The sequence below is a fragment of the Punica granatum genome, chromosome 2 (genome assembly GCF_007655135.1).
Source record: "Punica granatum isolate Tunisia-2019 chromosome 2, ASM765513v2, whole genome shotgun sequence".
Classification (NCBI taxonomy): domain Eukaryota; kingdom Viridiplantae; phylum Streptophyta; class Magnoliopsida; order Myrtales; family Lythraceae; genus Punica; species Punica granatum.
In genome coordinates this window covers 31,544,003-31,564,155 of record NC_045128.1, presented here as the reverse complement: position 1 = coordinate 31,564,155, position 20,153 = coordinate 31,544,003, and the positions used below count along the sequence as shown (strand labels likewise).

General features: G+C 40.2%; 4 protein-coding genes across 4 annotated transcripts; 1 reads left to right on the top strand and 3 right to left on the bottom strand.

Moving 5' to 3' along the window:
* The first annotated feature begins 329 nt into the window (after nucleotides 1–329).
* LOC116197861 (cilia- and flagella-associated protein 298-B-like) lies at nucleotides 330–2,410 on the top strand. Its single transcript, XM_031528116.1, has 6 exons — nucleotides 330–594; nucleotides 806–855; nucleotides 1,273–1,408; nucleotides 1,825–1,931; nucleotides 2,018–2,069; nucleotides 2,153–2,410. The coding sequence occupies exons 1-5, from the start codon at nucleotides 405–407 to the stop codon at nucleotides 2,057–2,059; spliced, it is 525 nt and encodes a 174-aa protein (XP_031383976.1). The 5' UTR covers nucleotides 330–404; the 3' UTR covers nucleotides 2,060–2,069; nucleotides 2,153–2,410.
* A 1,636-nt stretch (nucleotides 2,411–4,046) lies between these two features.
* On the bottom strand, nucleotides 4,047–5,520 carry LOC116197860 (probable membrane-associated kinase regulator 4). Its single transcript, XM_031528115.1, has one exon. The coding sequence runs from the start codon at nucleotides 5,461–5,463 to the stop codon at nucleotides 4,402–4,404; it is 1,062 nt and encodes a 353-aa protein (XP_031383975.1). The 5' UTR covers nucleotides 5,464–5,520; the 3' UTR covers nucleotides 4,047–4,401.
* A 3,275-nt stretch (nucleotides 5,521–8,795) lies between these two features.
* Nucleotides 8,796–16,314, bottom strand: LOC116196846. The gene is made up of 18 exons (XM_031526761.1): nucleotides 15,884–16,314; nucleotides 15,456–15,665; nucleotides 14,735–14,830; nucleotides 14,440–14,492; nucleotides 14,101–14,197; nucleotides 13,568–13,641; nucleotides 12,577–12,694; nucleotides 11,726–11,836; nucleotides 11,392–11,468; nucleotides 11,251–11,317; nucleotides 10,946–11,011; nucleotides 10,660–10,767; nucleotides 10,429–10,559; nucleotides 10,212–10,278; nucleotides 9,875–9,942; nucleotides 9,700–9,790; nucleotides 9,499–9,569; nucleotides 8,796–9,383 (listed from the first exon to the last, which is right to left on the bottom strand). The coding sequence occupies exons 1-18, from the start codon at nucleotides 16,031–16,033 to the stop codon at nucleotides 8,984–8,986; spliced, it is 2,055 nt and encodes a 684-aa protein (XP_031382621.1). The 5' UTR covers nucleotides 16,034–16,314; the 3' UTR covers nucleotides 8,796–8,983.
* A 668-nt stretch (nucleotides 16,315–16,982) lies between these two features.
* On the bottom strand, nucleotides 16,983–18,942 carry LOC116194490 (shikimate O-hydroxycinnamoyltransferase-like). The gene is made up of 2 exons (XM_031523298.1): nucleotides 18,382–18,942; nucleotides 16,983–18,187 (listed from the first exon to the last, which is right to left on the bottom strand). The coding sequence occupies exons 1-2, from the start codon at nucleotides 18,901–18,903 to the stop codon at nucleotides 17,180–17,182; spliced, it is 1,530 nt and encodes a 509-aa protein (XP_031379158.1). The 5' UTR covers nucleotides 18,904–18,942; the 3' UTR covers nucleotides 16,983–17,179.
* Nucleotides 18,943–20,153: the final 1,211 nt, after the last annotated feature.

Here is a 20,153-nt window from a genome sequence, read left to right as displayed (position 1 = left end):
TATATAAGATCTTTAACTTAATTTCACTTACCGGTATTTATTGAAGTAAATACCGGCACCGTATATTCACAAAAATGGTGCAATCAGCCTATTCGAGTTCCCTGAGCTTTATCGGAGTTGTGGCCCGACATAGATTACACATTTTGATTTCATATCTAAAGGATTGGGCCTGGGCCCATGTTTGGGCTCATATCTCCTGCTGGGATTGGGATGGGCCCACTTCCAGCCCGGTAATTGATTCCATGTGGTCTATGTCAGGCCCATTTAAAAGGATGAAGGGTGCGCATGCACCGGGTCCATGGATGATCTCAACGGAAGGCAAATGCACCCTTCTTCTTCCCGGGCCCGCTCTCTGCAGTTGGAAGCGCAATCAAGCTCAGTGGAAGAAGCTCGGTGAAGCCTCAATGGTGCGCCTGCACGTTAAATACGGCGAGGGCGATGGCGAGGAGGAATTCCTTTACGACAGTCAGAGCTCTGCGCAAATCGAAGGAGTCCTCCGGGAGATTCTACAGATTGCCAACCTTCAGCTGAAGATTGATCGCCTCGCTCTTGAGCTCGAGCCTCAACTCGCTCCTTTGTACGGCGACCAGAAAGGTGACTTAATCACTTGAACTCCCTCCCTTTTTCACCGGCTGATTGCTAGAACGGTAGTGTCAGTTCGTGCTGCCATGCGAGAAGTTGGGCTTGATAATTTTCGAGGCACAAATTTGCTCATCAGACATGTGATAGAACTAATCTGTCGTCAAACTGTGTTCTTTTCGAGTTTACGAGAGATTGCTCACTGAAATTGAGTTTTTCTATGCAGCCGTTGGTTTGATCAGAGCATTATCAGAAGCCAAAGCTTATGCGTCAAAGGTCTGTCTCTCTCTGTGGGATGTACTAGACGGACTAACTGTGTATTATTGTTAAGATTTCGCAATTGAAGCACAGTCGATGCCATTAATCACGAATTCACGGTTTAGTTGCATTGCATAAGTTGCCATATCCCGGAATCCTCGATCAAGTACTGCTTTTCTTGTCGTAATCAAATATAGCAACAACCCTCTGGCTGAAATCACTAAGGTCTCTAATCTCTCAATGCTATGCTAGAGTTTTCTTTAAGTGGAAGTGATGGATGATGTAAATTGCTGACTTTATATCTGCCTATTAGCCTTTCGTTCCGGTGAACTGCCTATTAGCATTTAGTTTGCAAAAGTATAAGAAATGGAATTCGCTGTTAGTAACACTTGATTCTCGGATGGATTTTGAACTTCTCGGAATTTTTATTGGCAGGACCAGGTTTTACATGGGAAACCGCTACTGTATCACGCGTTGAAAGATCATTTTCAAGTCCTGGAGAAGGAACTCAATTCGAGCTATCAATTGCTGGGTTTCTCTGATTCTGAACAGCTTCAGAAGCTTTCAGCAAGTATGGCTCTTTTACATGAACGGCCTTTGGCAGACTTTTCATGCAGTTACTGCTCTTCGATCATGATTATGGTGCAGTTCAATTTCAAGTGAACTAATGTATACTTACAATTTGTACGGTTCACATGTACTTGTCCTGTTTTTAAGAAATATGCGTGAAATATTCAACATTTCTGTCTTTCCTGTGAAAGATGAGTTAGGGAGATCCTTATTGGCTTTTGCACGGCCAGCCCTAATTTGTTCTGAAATTATAATGCAGGGTAGGCTAAGATTTTCACTTCCAAGTGTGATTTTTGTTCTTAATTTCCAATCAAAGACCTTTGGCTGGCTTATACTACAACTAAGCATTTAATTAGATTTCCATTATCGACCAGCCTTCTCGGCATACTTTGTGTCATACGCTTCTTTAACTTTTAGGTGTTGAACAATATGAAATTGGTAACACTCACCTACATTGGGCTGGGAAAGAGCTACTGAGGGACAAGCAATTATGTTATTATATCGGCAAGAACAAGAAAACCAAGGTACATAATTGAGGCTTTTTGTTGCTTGTGCAAGGATCGAATCCTTTGTTACTCAAAGATGACAAGGTTAATATTAATTGCTGCAGATCACAGTGAGAGTACAATCAGACGGGTTATTTTCTGCTTAAATATCGGCAGGTACTAACATTTGGCGCACAATTTCTTGCTTTTCTTTAATTCCAGCAATTATCTCCTGATATCTACTATACTATTTGTTTCAGTCCCATGAAACTGGAAATGGATCACCGAAGCTCGTGAAACCACAAGATTTTCCATGTTCATCTTTTCTACTATAATGGTGGGGCTTGATTGTATAGACTACAGAGGAAGAATGTGTGTCTAAGATGCATATAAAAATGTTTAAATCTGCAACAGTGATCATGCAATGGCTTGTCACCCTTTTTTGTGGGGAACGCGGATTAATCCTGTTTTTCTATGTTTTATTGCAATTGTGTGCTGTATGTCACCAATTTTTCTTCTCTCGCTTTCCTAAGAATGTCTTCCAGAATGTAGTCGCAGAAAGATCAGTCCTGGTGTGTACTCGAGAATAAGTGGCCAAGAATTGTCACTAGTGTTGGCAAGATGATAGCTTAATCCCAACAGACAACAGAGCAAAATTAAAAGGGAGTCCGCTACTTTTAAAAACTAAAATATATCTACTGAGTGCATATAATTATCGAGGTATTCGATGGTCTTAAAGCATCGGCACAATCCTTGAAACCAGTGAAATCTCATTCAATTCATGTATAGGACAGTTGGAGGAAGTTGTCTTATGAGAATTCTAAATTGATACTTATGTGTTCACATTCACATTTTAAAGTAGTAAGGCATTGTAGGATGACTAAAGTATATGTTAAGACGAAGCAGAGCACATGACTTATTTAAATAAAATTCCAAAATAAGCAAGTATTAGTTCGTTGATGACTACAGAAGTTCCATGCAATACAACGACTGCATCTCTCATCTGAATAAGTTATGACTAAATTTCACCATTTTTCATCTTTCATACCTGACCAAGAAGAGAAAAGAACTGTAGCTGTATGAATCTCTTTCCAATACATCCATGTAGCCGTGTGGGGAGAGGATGTCTCCCAAGAACTGTGTGTGCTTGTCAGCACAGATTTGGTGCTCAAAGACAACAGATTGGTCATTTTCTGTTTTTCTTTTTCATTCTTTGTTTTGTTTTTTTATTGTCTCTGTCTTTGTCTAACATTTGTCATATATCTGCCTGACATGTTCACTTAGTTTATGGTTGTAAGTACAGCCAGCCCAGAATATCAGAAATAAAAGTTGAAAAGCAAAAGGTACTCTTGAATGCTTCCTTGTCTACAGCTGAAGATCTCCTCTTTTGCTTCCCTTTTGGCACTACTTTCCCCGTCTTTTCTTCCTTATATTTGAACGGGAAACGTTTTTCCATTTGTTGATCGATTCAATTTTATTAGTCTGCCTTGATAGTGACGGACTTACGAACTTTATGTTCATATTATTAATGCTAGCAGTAGCAGGTGTCTCTCTGATTCTCTTGAGAGGCATACAGAAGGTCTTGAAAAATGATTACATTGATGCCTCTACCTAACTTTATATTACCGTCAGACATAGCATTTAAACTACCAATGCATCAAAAAGGGAGTCACATATATAGAATTATTTGACCCGAATGACTAGTTTCCAAGTATGGTATGCATAACAGAATTTATGTACTTCTGAAAATATATCAGTCACTTCAGCATGCAGTATGTGTTTAAGATCATTTAAGATGAAATTTGCTATGCGGGCGTTTCTTGAGCTTCGGGTTTCTGCTTTTAGAGAGCAACCGTCTGAAAATTCATTTGACATATTGAAAGTATGTAGCTGTTTCGCCAACGTTTCAGGTAGGAATTCCCATTATTTTACTTTCAAATCAGTTTCCTGATCTTTATTTGAGGAGGGGGGGGCGGGGAGGGAAGGATCCAAAAATTAAATGATCTTCCCATCCTTTGATTTACAAACAAGTATGTGAACAGCATGGCGCCGGGAAAGACTAACTATAGTTCGGTGATTTTCTCATTATCTTCTCCTCCCTCTCAAGCTGTTCTTTCATAAAAACTAGTTTTAAATTGCTAGGTTGAACTGGATAAATGTTGTTTCGACTTACATACTCATTCTTTCTTCTTGAAAGAAGTTGTGATTCTTGTCTCAGAATATTTTGAACAGAGAAGGATATTGTCAGCATTTGCATGAGGAATAACACGCATTTCTCATTTGAGGACTCCCATGCAATAAGGTCCTATTCCTTAGATGGACTTTGGTTCAAGTAGAAATTATGACAGATTCAGGAAACTTTTTCGGATGAAATGAAATGAGAAGAAATTCACATTCCTAGTTTTTTCCCTTCTTTTTTACTAGAGAAAAAGCAGCTCACTGCCTGAAAAAAAAAAAAAAAAAAAGGGGCAAAAAGTGTTAGATGAAACTTTTTTTCTAGCCAATTCTCTTAAACAGATTCCGGAAAGACAGCAATACTTTTTCCTAGATGCTGAGACTGTTTGCAGTGCTTGATTGCTCCTTGAATCGGACTCTCCATCTCTGAGTTCCTGCTGTTGCTTCTCTTCAGAAGCCGCGGCTGATTAAACCCGTTTGAATCATTTGAGGAGAGAGATGAATCAGAAGACAAAGATGATGAAGAGCACGATGATGAGAAAACTGAGGTCTCATTCGATGGATGCCTCTTGCTCAATCCTGACAGCGACCTCCTCCGCTGCTGTTGAACCTTCTCTGCTTCACTCTCTTTATGAAAGCTTCTCATAACATCGACACTGGAACTCAGGTTCGGATTCGTTTTTATCAACTTTCCATTTATAGAATCCTTGTTCGTAGATATTATAGCTGCTGACTGTTCAATGTTGTTCGCGCTGGATTCATGCGAGCAGCTGTATTTACCAAACAAGGACTTGAGATAGGTTTTTGGGGTTTTCAGCTTTGAACCTAGTAAAGACTGCTTGATCAGCTTAATCTTTTTGCCCCAGGACTTCTTTGGGTTTTCAGACCTGATCTCATCCTCCAGATACTCAAAAAAATATTCGCTCGGGTTCAGTTCTCTGCTCACAGTACACGACTCGGAGGGCGAGACATTGCAGGACTCGAACGGGGTGCTATAGACTCCAACAGGTGTGGAGGGAGAGGTCATTAAGGGAGTGCTGTATAACTCCTCGCCGGTGTTTCTCGAGTCGTGCTTGTTCGAGTTCTCGAGTAGCTTCTCGACCATCTGGAGCCGAGGAGGGAGGTGGAGTGGAAGGAGCTTGCCCTTATAGAAGAGCTCATCGGCTGGTGAAGTCAAGGGCTGTTCTCTTTCGAGAGAGCTCGAGGACATGTGGAACTCGAACTCTCTGATGTTATTGCTCGTGAATTGAGGAGGAGGAGGAGAAGTGAAGGAATCGCAGTGGAAAATGGAGTATGAGCTCACTTCTAAGTCTATGTAGTCTTCTTCTTCTTCTTCTTCGACTACAACTTCTTCTTTTGAAGAAGAATGGGCAGCTGAGACAATGTTAATGGCCATTTTTTCAGATATGATAAAGGCTTTAAGAGCGCTTCTGTCGTAAGCTTCTGAGGTGGGTTTGGGGCTTTTTCAGGGGGAATGCATCCTTTTAAAGAGTTTCCCCGGTGATGATCGATGCTCGCGAAGGTTTTCGACACTGTCAACATCACGATTAAAACATCCATTGCTACGGTCCCATGGTGTCAGCTGTCAACATTTTCGAGCCATTTGGACCACATTAGGGATATATATATATATATATATATATATATGTATGTATTTACTTACATGAATAATGTGTGTTTTGGTCCATAATGTAATCAACTTTGTCATAAAATTTAATACCTCTTAACCCATTTGTAGTAGGCCTCTTTAGGTTTTGTCCTTTCTCATGTCTAAATTTGCGTCACTGGGAAGAGTACCCCTCTTGCTTTAGCGGCCTTTACAAATGTATAAAAAGCCAAAAAAAAAAAAAAAAGGAAAAAAAGAAGAAGAAAAGAAATGAAGTGGCAAATGATTTGAAGACTATCAAAAGTGGCAAGATTAATCTATTGTTTGGGAGCAAATCCCAAGTTGTAGTCTAATCACTTTTATTTGCCTAATTAAAAAGTAGGACTAAGTGAATAAAGGGATGGTCCCTCATAATCATTAATTAACAAACATTTAGTAGTTGATTTTCTTTAATTAAATGGCTGAGGGAAAAGAGAACAGAAAACATGATGTTCCTGTCTCTTTGTTGAATCCTCTATGAACATCTTTAACCCACCTGTGATTAGAATTCATATAATACAAGAAACTGATTTTTTTGTTTTTTTTTTTTGGGGGTAATGGTTAAAGTGTTCTCACTTCTCACACACATCGAGCACAGCATAATCATTTCCATTCCGGTTCAAGCAAGCCATCTAACATTGAGCTCGGCGATTTTCATGATAGAATTGCTTTCCACGACTTCCCAACAAGATTCGAAACCAAGAGGATTAGAAATCTATCGCCATCATAATTAACCTCTTACTGATTAAAAAGATATGTTTTTTTTTTCCTTTTAATTTTCCCTTGGAAAATAAAGAAAGTGGTGTTAGATTGTGAAGTCAATGCAAATGCCCCACGTTCCAATAATTTCTCAGGCTCAAGAGAGCTTTTGAATATATCAAGCTTTTCTTACAATCTGAGAATATAATACGAAAATTTTGAGATTTCCTTTTTCTTTTTCTTATTTTTTTTCCCTAATCCATTCAAATTTAGAGACATATTTTTCATATGTGTTCCTGGTTTTCCGCACTCACAATAATATTCTAATAGTATTTTTTAGATATAATAATGAAAGCACATACTGAGCTTATGTCAATCAAAGTAATTGATGGCATATTTCTCCAAGGCCCTAATGTAAATCATGTCCAGCAATTTTTGGATTAGTTTATGTTAGGACCACATCGCATCCTAATGTTTATGACAGCACCAAGATGCACCCTCCCAATGTCCCCGAAACCTGGATTTTTCTGTGGACTTCTCGATCGCAGCCAAAAGGTCGAGTCCTTGAAGCCCTGACACTAGTCCATCAAAGAACATCATGTTGCTCGGCACGCGAGTTGATTGATGCCATAACTGAGAAAGCATAAGGCCGTGGATAGTCCTCCTGCGCAATAACGATGAACTCATAGATGTATAAGAAACCACAAGGATCTACGGTTTTCTGTCGAGAAATGGCTCTGGATGATTCACGGGCATTGTCGAGTAGCGCATTCCCCTTGATTAGAGGACCATATCAAGGCCATAGCACAAAATGGCGGAACAAAACCGGAAAATGTTGAAGTTTAGAGGTGCGAGATTGGTACCGACATCGAAACTTCAGGGTGCAAAGTGGAAATTTTCTCAATGGAGGATCCGCAGTGAAAGGCGGATAAAAGGGGAACTGATAGATTAGATAGATATATTGATGATAGATAGATAGAAAGATAGACAGACAGGGGACTGGCTTTTGTCTTTTGTTAAGACTTCGCCTTTTAACGCAGTCCGCACGTCCGAACTTTGCTCTGTCTCTTTTCCTTCTCTCTTTGGCCCAAAAACGAAAGTCCTCATTTTCTTTTGTTTTGCCTTTTCCTGCTTTGTTATGATGGGTCATCTCAAAGTGTAAATTTCCGTTAAGAGATATTATCCCGCGTACAAGGAAATCCCGAACCATCCCGACAATCTATTCGAACCATGGTCCCAATTCATTCATTGAAGTCATCCTCGGTTCTTAGGACGTGAGCTCCGTGTAGGTGTAACATAGGTAGGATTGGTTCTCTACAATTGGTCGATGCCGGATGGTCTCCACAACCTCGATCAAGGGTTCTGCAACTCCATTGAGACCTCTCCGGCTTCATTCAAGGGTAGAGAACCCTCCATTGAGGCCATGAAGGCCACCTCCGATGGACGAATCCCTCGCTAATACAACGCTGCCATGAAAGAAACAAGAAGACTAATATTCCTAACAACACCATCTGAGTTTTAGGTCAACTTTTGATGACCCAATTGTCACGATGCAAAAGCTCTTAAGCGATTGAAAATTTGATGCAGTTTGTACAGTTGTGAGTGTGTTGCTGACAAAGACCAGTCAAATTTCGACAAAACCTCATTTTCGATAATAGACTATCGTATACGACACAAGAACAAAACGCAATGATTGCACCAAATTTCCAGTACAGATAAGCCTTGATGATGATAAAACATACGAACCAACCAACAGCCACTGAGAGGTCTCCATGGAAAACATGACCCACCAACAGCACAAAATCAGGATTCAAATGTTGGCTCAAAGATCGGAACAAGTAAGAGCCTCCATATCTCTAAACCTCTAAGGAGTTTTGGGGGGGTGTTTGCCTGTTGGGGTGGGTGGGTGGGTGGGGGGGAGGTCCCTCCATTGCTGGCAATCTCACTAGCACCAGAGCAAGAGATGAAAAGACAAAAGCAGAGGATGAATGCAAGAGCAAAATCAGACAGATTTGGTGGTCCTCTTCTGATGATTTTTCTTTTCCTGGAGGAATTTCTGGCTCAGAGGGCTCTCCTAATCCGGCCACTACCCTATGTACCCTTTCCGGTAGGACACCGAGGGGTCCTCGGCAATGATTCTGCCCTAGAAAAGATGGAACATATTTCCATGACTTAACATATCAAGAAACCTTTCGGGCACATCAACATTACAACAATCCCACTACCCCACTGAGGCTCCCTCTTGCTTCCTCTTTCTCAAAGCTTCAATCCTGATTTCTGGCATTCTCCACTCATGAGCAGGCAAGAAATTCTAACCACAACCTTTCCTCTCTGTACTTTCGAATCACTATCACTGACTTTGTTCACGGCTGGAGAACCCCACATGCAAAAACTTTTCCCAAACAAATGTGCGAAATTTTACATAGATTTAATCCCTCGTCACAGTTTTCACCAGTAATTATTACAAACATACACCAGAAGAATATACAGAAGAATGAAGTGAAATTTTGTTTTACTGTTCGATTAGTTATATTTTGTAACAGAGTTGCACCTAAGAGAACAGATGATACGGTTACTTGCCACTCGCTGAATCACCAGATCTGAGTTCTCTCTCGAGCTCATCAAACTCCCAGTCATTTATCTCGTCCCCGGAGTAGTCTTTACCAACCTTTCCAAACTCGGACTCGAGCTTTGCCAGTTCTGCTTCAGGGTCTAGGACCTGGTCCACCTTCAACGACTGAGACCCGGGGTGCTTATCAGCACCAGCTTTCAGAGTCTCAGAAGTACTCTGTGCCGAAGACTGGGATTGGGCTTTTGGATGAACCTCTCTTGGAGTCTCTCCCTTGGGACTTGATGTCTCTACTTTGGGGCTTGGAGTCTCCATTTCTAAAATGGGTCTCTCAATGGATTCGAATTCCGCTCTCAACTTTTCAACTTCATCTAGCAGCTCCTTCACTCTCGACACATCTTTCCTGGAAGAAAAAAAGAGTCCGGCATACCCCATTTTTCAGAAAACTATGCCATTACTTGTGCAGGAAAAACTAGAAGATAAAAGGGACAATTCTGCAGGACTCCATAAAAGCTCACCTGGAAATTTTGTTTTGCTGAGAATAAAATTGTTCCCTCATGTTGTCCACTATGCTGAAGGTGGTCACAATCTGAGAAAGGATATCAGAATTCATTGGTAATTAACTCAGAATTACTTCACAGGTAATTAATTCAGAATCACATTGCCCTGAAATCAGTTACTCTCGAACATGAAAACATACATAGCAACAAAATTATTACCTTGGCTTCATATTCTAAATACTCCTCTTCAAGATCTTTCCTTGGGTGAGGTATGTTGGGGTCCTTTTCCTCAGTTAAAGAAATCTCTGACCTGTCATAATTGATAAGCAACAATAGTTAAAAATAAAAGGTGATGCAATTGTGTAATCACAGCTCTTATGCAATTACAAATTACCCTTCGTTCAGATTCTTCAAGTTCTCCACAAATTTTCTGATCCAGGCCATAGAAGGTCCCAGCTCCTTCTGTAAAAAGAAAATGGCAAATTAATAGATTTATTAAAGTAGGAATTGGCCAATTTAAAAGCAGATATAATCAGTAAGTTCTCCGTCGGTACAATCACATATACTTCAAGATGAGCAAGAGTTAATCATCCATGTAGAAAGTTACAGACATTTTATTTTTAAGGGGCACTGGCATGCTCCATTGTACAGGGACGAGATAGAAAGTTATAGAAGTCATTCAATAATGGGCCAAGATAGAAAAATAGTCAGCAGTTAAATATGTCCAATACCTTATAAGTTGAAAGAAGCTGAATAGCCAAGTTCACAAAATAGTCCTCGTGCTTCTCCAATTCATCACTAGAAGTTCAGGCAGAGGAATTTGTTAACTAAAAACCACAGCATTTGAGGGGTAAAAGTTCTGTAATTTCAGAAAAAGGGCCACAACGGGCAGGCAGGATTGGGATATGTGACTGATTTTCAACATAGAAGCAAAGTTAAAGTCCATACTTGGCTTGCTTCTCCTGAACTTCAATATAGTTGCTCTGGAGAACCCAGGTGTCTTCCAAAAAATTAACCCATGTGCTTAATACATCAGCTTCAACCTTACACGATGAAATGGATTTTGACAGCTCATCCTCCTACACCCAAACGATCTTTCAGATATTTGATGACTTGAGAACAGAAGATATAGCTAAATCTAAATTATTCATACAAAAGAGTATTTAATGCGAGCCAAACCTTAGTTTTGAAGTGTGCAATAATCTGATTGTTTGCTTCATCAAATTGGTCTCGTTCTTCCATAATGTTGCGAAGGCGAGCTTGGGCAGCAGCTAAGGATATATTAACCTAAGCGTTGGATGAACAATGCACAAACATATAAATGAATAAGCAGAGTCACAATCTGATAAAAGTCCCTCTGTTTTTCTACAAGACTGTTAAGGTAAATTTTTTGGTTAATAGAGTCTCCATGTGGAACATACAATCTCAACAGCAGTTGACAGCATAGAGCAAGATATGAAAAAACCTTTTTCAGTTCAGCTTCAAGCTGATCCCTTTGTTTCTCCAGTCCAACAATCTCAGCAGTTATTTCCTGTAAGCAGAATGTATGAACTTACAAATTGAAGCAAACAAAAGCAATTGCCACAGGGAAAAAAAAATCTAATCAATTTCAGAATCCGTTAGCTTGTTCTTTTTTTCTTCCCTTGGAAAGTGCTTCCACTGTTATAAACTTTCACAAAGATAACTAATTATCATAAAAAATAATAGAAACCTTGAATTTCAAATATGTTACAGAAGAAACAACAATAGGAAAGAAGCAATTCATATTACCTTTTCTTTCTCATTAACTTCGCTAGCTTTAGTTACCCGAACTTGTAATGCTTCATCTTTTTGAGTTCTGTCAATACAGGTATGAGTCAACTGCAGATGGTTGACCAAAGTAAAATTCCATGATCCCAAGTACAATCGTACCTATTATCTGAAATGCGCTTTTCAGCCTTTCCAATGGAGCTAACAAGAGATTCTGACAACACCTTCAACTTATCAACCTGATAGTCAATATCAAAGGATAAGTATCATATATGAGAATCAGGAACAGTGGGGACCCAGGTAAGGCCTCGAAACTAAGTTTAAAAGCTGTGGATAGTGCAGCATACAACATCGTGTCCCTGCTAGACACAAAATTCATCCAAATCCGTATGAAACAGAAAATTGGCCAAGCTAAACGTAGCAAGTTAAAAAAGCTGAACAGTAAGTTAAATCAAGAGACGTCATGCTAGAATAACCATGTAAGAGAAGCAGGCACCTTTTGAGCATGAACCTCAGGAGAGTCTCCATTGCTCAAAGATTTCCTCTTGAGTAAAAGTCCTTCCAATCTAGAACAAACTCGAATTTTGGTAAGATCCTCCTTCAAATTCTACAAAAAGAAATTCAGCGACTAGATTCAATACATTCAAGAAACTGCTCTGTAGATGGTTAAGAAGAAACCATAAAATAGCAGCAAATTAAAATAACTTAGGGGCATAAGGCACATAAGACAAAAAAAAAACTGTTAAACGTACATGAGAGCTAAACTGAACCATAATCTACCTAAATCTTCCCCAGAAAGAGATACTGGTGATGAAACATTCTTCTCGCTACATATGCTACCGTCACAAAGAATATCTACAAAGGCTTCGCCTATGCACAATTATAATTTGTTTGAGATAATTTTGGCCCCATCACATTAGGATCCTCCATTCATTTGCAGTCTACAGCATGAAATGCATATAGTACCATCACGATCAGAAAGTTGTAGGAGCATATATTCTTTCTCCAAGAGTGCATGCTTCACCAACTTGGATATAGATGGTATTTGAACAAAGGGGTGATTTTCTAAAGGAGTATCCGTTTTAGTTTAATTCAGCTCACTTCTCTGTATAGGATATGAGAGTCAGCAGAATTATGCATGAAAAAAACAGAGGACGCATTGAAGTGCTCCAAAATGCTCGATCTATTAAAAACCAACAGGAAATACTTCACAAAAATATCACCAAATTGGCATGATAGTGTAGAGGGTCTCTATCCTACATGATAATGGCATTTTAGCAATCAATGTAAAATTCAAAAAGAAAAGCAATATTTGAAAGAAAGCTTATTACCACAGTTTAACTTTACCTGAATTGTGGGTAAAGTTGCTCCTTCAGAAGCTCCATCACGAGCTTCATCAGATGTCTTTGAGGAAGTTGTCAATTCATCGAGTTTTTTCTTTAATCTAGAGGCTTCAGCATCTATTCTGTGGCCAGAAAGCAGGTCAAACACAACATAAGAAACAGTTCACTAACTTCATTTCATTTGATATAATTCTACCAGTCACCATTAACTTCAATTCATTTGATGTAATTCTACCAGCTATGCATCTATGCAGGTCAGGTTTGTGCAAGAAAAAAAGCCATAAAGTGCAACAATATAAAATAAGAAGGCAGAGAGGGACATAGACATCAATCCTTGATATGGGAAGCCAACTCAAACCAGCGCAACACACTGGAATAGAAAATGAGGAGTCCTTGCAATTGGAGATGATATTGATGTCTATCTATAACCTAATTTAGGAATGAATTTCGTAAAATTATGGCTCCATCTAGGCATGAAGGAGAACAAGAATAGCAATCCACAAATCAATTTATGACTTCTTTTACAATTTCAGACCATTTATTCATTGCAACAACTTCAGAGTTATAATTCCAATATGCTTACGGTACAATATAACCGCGTCAACTAAATTAATGCACTACAAGTAGTTGCAAAAAACATATATGAATCAAGCAACATTTTATGCAAAAAAAAAAACACTGGCAAAGGGATGATCAATTCTGAGAGCCAATAGTCAAATTCAAGTCAGATCTTAGAGAGAGATAAAAAAGAATTATATTTAAGTTGCTGCTAATGCTGTATGAAAAGATGTTAAACTCAAACCAAGAATAAAACCAAGCTTTGCTGAACTTTTTAAAATAGAGCATACCAGTAAGAATACAACCACAATCAACAAAGCGCTGAAGACAAGATCACACAAGACAACATTGCCACATGATAACTAAGAGCCCTGCTAAAACTCAAGATAGTAAAATCTGTATAAAGCGCAAGCAATGTATTGGTCAACTGAAAGTACCTTCCTAAATCAAAGTTACACTTTAATCCAGTAATGGCACCTTGAGCAAACTGAAGTAGCTCCTCACGCTTAACCTATAATAAAATTACAGTAAGTTCATAGTTGCTTTCACTCAACAGAGATTTGTCTAATGACAAACAAGACAATCATTACTATGGTCGATTTTATACTGCAAATTTATTGGAAAAACAAAAACTTCCACAGATAATTGATCCACATATGACTACTTTTTCTTTTTCCCCCTCTTGGACTAGCACCTTTTGCTTGCTGGAGGGTCTTTTTCTATAGTATACCACATTGCATCAAAGATGACTGCGACTAGAAATTATAATTTTTAAAATAAGCACTTGGAGAAAAAAAAAAGGTCAAATACTGATCCTGTGAGCTTCTTAATGAAGCTTTTAGTAACAACAATTGGATAAATACTCAAAAGAACAAAGAAAAAAGTAAATAAAGATATAATAAATCACACACAGATTTGTATCAAAGTTTTTGTTTAGTAACCCCAGTAGACCAATTTTTCATGAATTTACCAAGACTTCATCTTCATAGCCTGAGAAAGCTTGTGACAGATCCTGTATACTGCTCACAATTGCGTGGTGAACTTCTTTCCCTCCAGTGAGACAGAGCCTGTTATAATAAATAACTGAAATAACTCAGGCTCAACTAAAACATTAGATTCTTGAATTATTATAGTTTTATAAAATAAAGTTATCATTATATGATATGTTTACTTAAGAGAGAAGGCAACATTAATCGAAAGAAAGCCTGCTTCCTTAAAAATGGAAAACTTTTCAGCCACGAGTATTTTCATTTCAGTTCAAGCTCAAGCAATATAAGACACTCCTACAGAGCCTGTGAATACTGCTTACCCAAACATTTCAAGAAGCAAAGAAACCTCTTCCTCATTTGGAGCTTCAAGAATCTGAGCAATAACCAAAATAACTCGTCAATTTACATATAATGAAATGATTCACCTGGAACTCAGAGATTGATTAATCATATTATATTAGTCAAAATCAGCAAATTAATAAAACATTAATTTCCATGATGGTGCATAACAACTGAATTGGTTCTCTATTATGCACAAGCAGATAAATCTAGCTTCAATGCAGACCAAAATTACCCAGATAACTTAACCAAAGAGAAGCTTTAATATGAACATACCATAGACAATGCAATGCCCTCCAAAGCCTGACTTTGAAGAAATACATCTCGAAAATTCATGGGCTTGCCCCCAACATCAGCATCATAATATAGAACCTACATATATAGAGCAAAAGTTAGTCAAATATTAACTTGGCAACAGAGATTCAAAACTTGAAGTGGTTCATCCCATATGACAGAAATTATTGATATGACAACAGTCATAGCTTCAAATGCCTTAATTGTTGTCGGGCTTGTGAATACAGGCCCTATGGATATAAAAATCTGCTGATAATGTCCACCAATTATTCACAACCTCAGATACAAAGCCAAAAAAGAGGCAGTACGTTAACTACTAAACCCTGTTCATTTGGCCAGGTTCGTTGCCTTAAACAAGTGACAATAATAGGGTACCTCACAGGAATATCCTGAACTTAAATCAACATGCCCCGACTTCATCACAATTCTAACACTAAAGCCGGCTATGGCAGCTAAGTATCAGAAAACTGGAGGTGTGCATTGTGATGACTTCACTCTTCCTGGTTAAGGAAACTAGTGACCTAATTTGATGCAATGAAAGGATATGTAAATGGAATGGAATGGCAGACACATTGCAATGTCCTTGAACTGCATCAGTTTCCATTGGGAATACCACAAGCGCCATAAGAGGAATGCCAAATAAGATAACTTTATGCGTGCCATCAATTCTAAACTTTGATTCATTGAGTGTAAATGCCTTCACCAGAGATGGACGCTTCGGACCGTCCTTCGATTCTTCGGAGGCAAGATGCAGCTCAATGTTCTGCTCGCCCTCTTCTGATAACTTCTCGATATCTTTAAGCACAGCTAACCATCTCTTAAGCAACTGAACTCTTTCAGGGCCTCTGTAAGAGACAGCGGCTTCTTCCAATCTCTTCACAGTTTGCTTGACACTCCTTACATTCCGAGCCCCCTGCAGGTTCATTCAGCTCGAAAGGTGAAAAATTTACCAAAAATAGGAACCCCAATTATCTAATAAAGTCAAACGCGGGTACAAAGCAGCAGAGATCGCAGGTAGATGGAGCTGCAAACTGAACGGAGAAATGGCGAATCGGGCACGGATTGAAGGACGAAAAGACGATTAGAGAGAGAAAGCGTGGAGAGTAAGCCGAAATGGAATAGGGAGCGTACAATGCGATCTTGGAGGATCTTGGCGCCCTCGGCGACGGCCTGGCCGGCGTGGTGGACGACGGTGTCGGCATATCCCTTGACGGCGCGGGCGAGGTTGTTGCGGTTGCCGGCCTCCACGGCCTTGCTCACCGCCGACTTGAACCACGACATCTCCCTCCTCAGCTTCTGCTGCCACTCCGCTTTCCCTTTACTCCTTCCTCCTCGAGAATGCAGCCAGGGTCAACAAGCCGACAGAACGACAGAGCAGAGCTTGAAGCTGTGTGTGAACCGCAGAGCGTAGGAGTGGGTTCCAAGGGGAGAGAGCTGCTGTGTCGCTTCGAGGTTGAGTCGGAAGAGGAGGAGGAAGAAGAAGACGACGACGGTGAGCAAGTCAAGCTGATGAAACGCGGTCGTAGTTGTGCTCTTGCAGTTTTTGCCCAACCTACTGGTCTCTGTCACCCTGTCCCCTTTCCTCTTTGCTTGCCGTCGCCACTTTCTTATTTTACATTTGGCACCGTAGGGTTTTATATCTTTCCCATTCTGCGCCTCAAGTTTTTATCTATTCTATTATGCACCCTAAAGGTTGAACCTTTTCTTTTGTCATACTGTCCATTTCTATAGTATGCTCGATAACGGCCATTACAACACCATCCCATTTCTTTTTTTTTTCAAATTCAACAACATGATAATTATTATTTTGTCTTTTCCTCCTATTTAATAATAAATTTTCTTACATATTTTTCTTAATTATTATGACAATCAATTTTTAATAATAAATTTCGTCACTTCACTCTATTTTTTCATCAATTCAACAATATAATTATTATTTTTTTATATTTTTTTATTTAATAATAAATTCTCACACATAATTTTTTTTAATTATCATTACAACCTCACTTAAATATATATGCATTAATATTTGGAATGAAATAGAGTTAAACTCCACTCCATTACTAAACGGCACGTAATTTCTGACAAAAAATGGGATTTACAGAAGCTTTTGCGAGGTTACGAAGAAGGCCAACTAGCATAGATTACGACCATTGAGAGCGTTTTTCGACTTATCCAACTTCAATCGCTAAAAGAATATCAAAAGACTCAGAACAATTACTAATCAAAGTGGACGGTAAGGGCCTAATCTCACATGGAGCAGTGTGAGGAGCTTTGCTATATAGCTCTCATCAGTCACGGATAAACATGTTCAGTGCTAATCTGAAGAATCTCATTGATCCAAAAACAGCTTTCAGTTGCAGACGAAAACATACTTACTGGATTAAGCATCATTTTTTAGAGAAACAGCATACAAATTACAGTAAGTCATATCCCCTCGTGGCTAAGGTAATGGAATGTCAAAGGTCTGAAGACATGAGCAGCCTCCGACTCAATGAAGTGGAGCTGCCGTTCCGCGAGGTGCATGTAGACGATCCAGTCCCCGTTGCCGAGCGGGCTGGGCATGGGCATAACGTAGCCACAATCGCCTCCCCATGGGAAATGGTATGACCCGAACACGGGCCTCCCCCACCCAAAATCAATATCAGCCAGAGGGAGCCTCTGGCCTGACGATACCACCAACGCCGGACCGTCTCCTGTCTCCTTGCAGTACACTCTAGCCAGGTTTGGCTTCGGGCGGTGAGCTTCCACCCAATCTATCAGCCCCAGGAAGTGCTCCCTAGTGGCCGCGGTGCTGAGCATCTCGTGGACTCCATCAGCTATCCAGCTGAGAGACTTCTCGGCTAGCTTGGACACGCTCTTCTCCCCAAAGGGGATGGACAGGACATTCCCAAAGTAGGAGCTCATGTCCCCCGGCAGCCTGGTCCGCCCATCCACCACGATTCCCATCTTTGAAGTCCTCATCTTGACGTCGGCACTAGCTGGCCGGTCGTGTGCTGAGTCGAACGCATCGGACTTGGCGACCATCTTCCAGAGGAAGGAGCTGAAGGACTCTAGCTTAGTCCTCTTGCAGCCATTGGAGCTGGCGACCAACTGGAGCTGGCTGAGCTGGTCGGCAGGCACATGGTAGATGCGGCTTTTCAGATGGTCGGCAGGCCTGGCACCCTCATTAGTTACTGGGCATTCAGGAGGAGGAGCGGGTAGCTTGGAGAGAGGCACATACAAGTCGTCGAGGCCCAGGTTGAGATGATGACTAGAGGTGGAACGGTGTTGAGGATAAAGGAGAGATCGGCGGAAAGATGGGAAGATGGAGATGGAGGAGGATCGGCACATCTCCGCCCATGATGCCAGGAACATGTTGGCCGAATAGGCGTCAGCGATGCGATGGTCGAACTTGCACGCCACCACCATTCCCCCACACTTGAGCTCCGTCGCCTGTTATTTGCCCATATACACATGTTTATTATGTATATATATATTCCGACAATAATATGCTTAATTATGTACTGATATTTTTTAGTATATGCATGACATACACTATATAGTCCTTCGAATCGATAAGTTACTATCTGCCACTATAAATCATTTATCCGCAGAAGTAGGGAGAGATCAAGAGACCGATCGATCACCTGAACAGCAAGGACACCTCGTTTCTTGGAGGGCACAAGTTTGCCTTCGAGGGACTCATCAGGATTATAGAGGTTGAGGTGCCGGAGCTGGATGTCAGCCGAAGCTTCAACAAAGTCGACGCCGGAGTTGTTGCAGAGGAGCTCGGGCTCGCCTGCGGAGTTGACAACCATCTCACCCGCAAAGGCGTAGTACGTCACCAGGACTTGGGCCAGGGACACCTTAAGAGCCCCAACCATGGACCCAAACGTCCGCAGCAGCCGTGGCTTCATCTTATCATCATAATTGTTATTGGCCATGGCCGGAGCGGCGTAACAGAAGACGACGCCCACATCGAGCGGAGGCAACAACAGGTCGAGGTTAGAAAGCGGGAGCCAGTGCTCTTGTACTGGAAGAAACGCTGCGACGACTTCTCTCTTGCTTACCTTCACACTCATCATCACCTCATCATCTCTTCCCCCTGGCATCATCGCCCGCACTATTTGCTTACAGAAGACCGAAGGAAATGAAAGACACGAAACCATGTAGGGAAGTAAGCCAGTTTTTATAGCCAGAACTCCATGTGGTATTTCTTCTTCTTTTTTTTTTCGGGGTGAGCTAAGTACTTTTTTCTTGTTTTGAAAAACATGTGGTATAAATACATAATTGGAAATTTACCGCGGAAATCCTATAAATTCACTAAAATTTGAAATAGAGTCCTAAATGAATTAATTTGTCTCAATTACTTACTAAAATATTTAATTCATCATGCGCGTTTAGTGCCATACGCCACTGAAAATTCATCATTGATGAGGTAGACTAAACCATAAGAAGTGTCATTAAAATTTCTAAGTGGTTAATATTTATATATTGTCTCTACCCAAAAAAAAAGAAATATATATATATATATATGTACCTGGTCAATTTTTCTGACAAAATAATTATTATAAAATGTTACTAGGTTGTTCTGGGTGCTAATTTTCAAAATTTCTCATTACTTGTGCATCTTCATTGGTTCAAACGGTTTGATACTTATTTTTCTTAAATAAGATCTCAGATTCGAATCTTGTGAATGAAAAAAATCAACTCTGGAAAAATTGTACCCCTTAGTGAGTCCACCCGGCTCAACTAGATTAGTCGAGGGCCCATTGAACTTTCAGATACTATGATGCACAACAAAAAGAAAAATTTGCGACTCCTTTACCACTTCTTCTGCCAGCCCTCCGCTGTCGCAGCTGCCACCGGACGTCAACCTCCATTAAAACACCACGACACTCTCATGATTGCTCTTGAGCCAGGGAAATCGGATCCGGCTTCAGTGAGCTCGATCAGATCTGACCTTGTTGGCCTGCAGCTCAAGCTCCTAAGCCACCCAAGGCTCACGCGAACCCCATATTGAGGTTCACCTTGGGGCTCATGAACCCAATCATGGGATCCAAAAGTCTCAACTATGCGAACCCATGGCTCAAGGTCTATAGCTATTGGATATCATCCGCGAGCCTACTCCTAAGCGTTATTTCAATTGTTGTGGATAATGATCTAGTGCCTTACATATATATATATATATATATGTATGTATGTATATGTATATCGGTTATGAACGGATGAACCCGTAAATCGATTTCATATGTTTGTGTCTATACATGCATTGTAGGTACGGAAGACCAACCATTTTTTCAAAGAGGACGTGGTAGAAAATGGGAGCAGACTTGCAAGAAAAGCAAACAATAAGAAATGGTGGTTTTCTTAGTTTGGTATGTATATGGGTTATGGGCTATGGAACAATCCCGTTTAT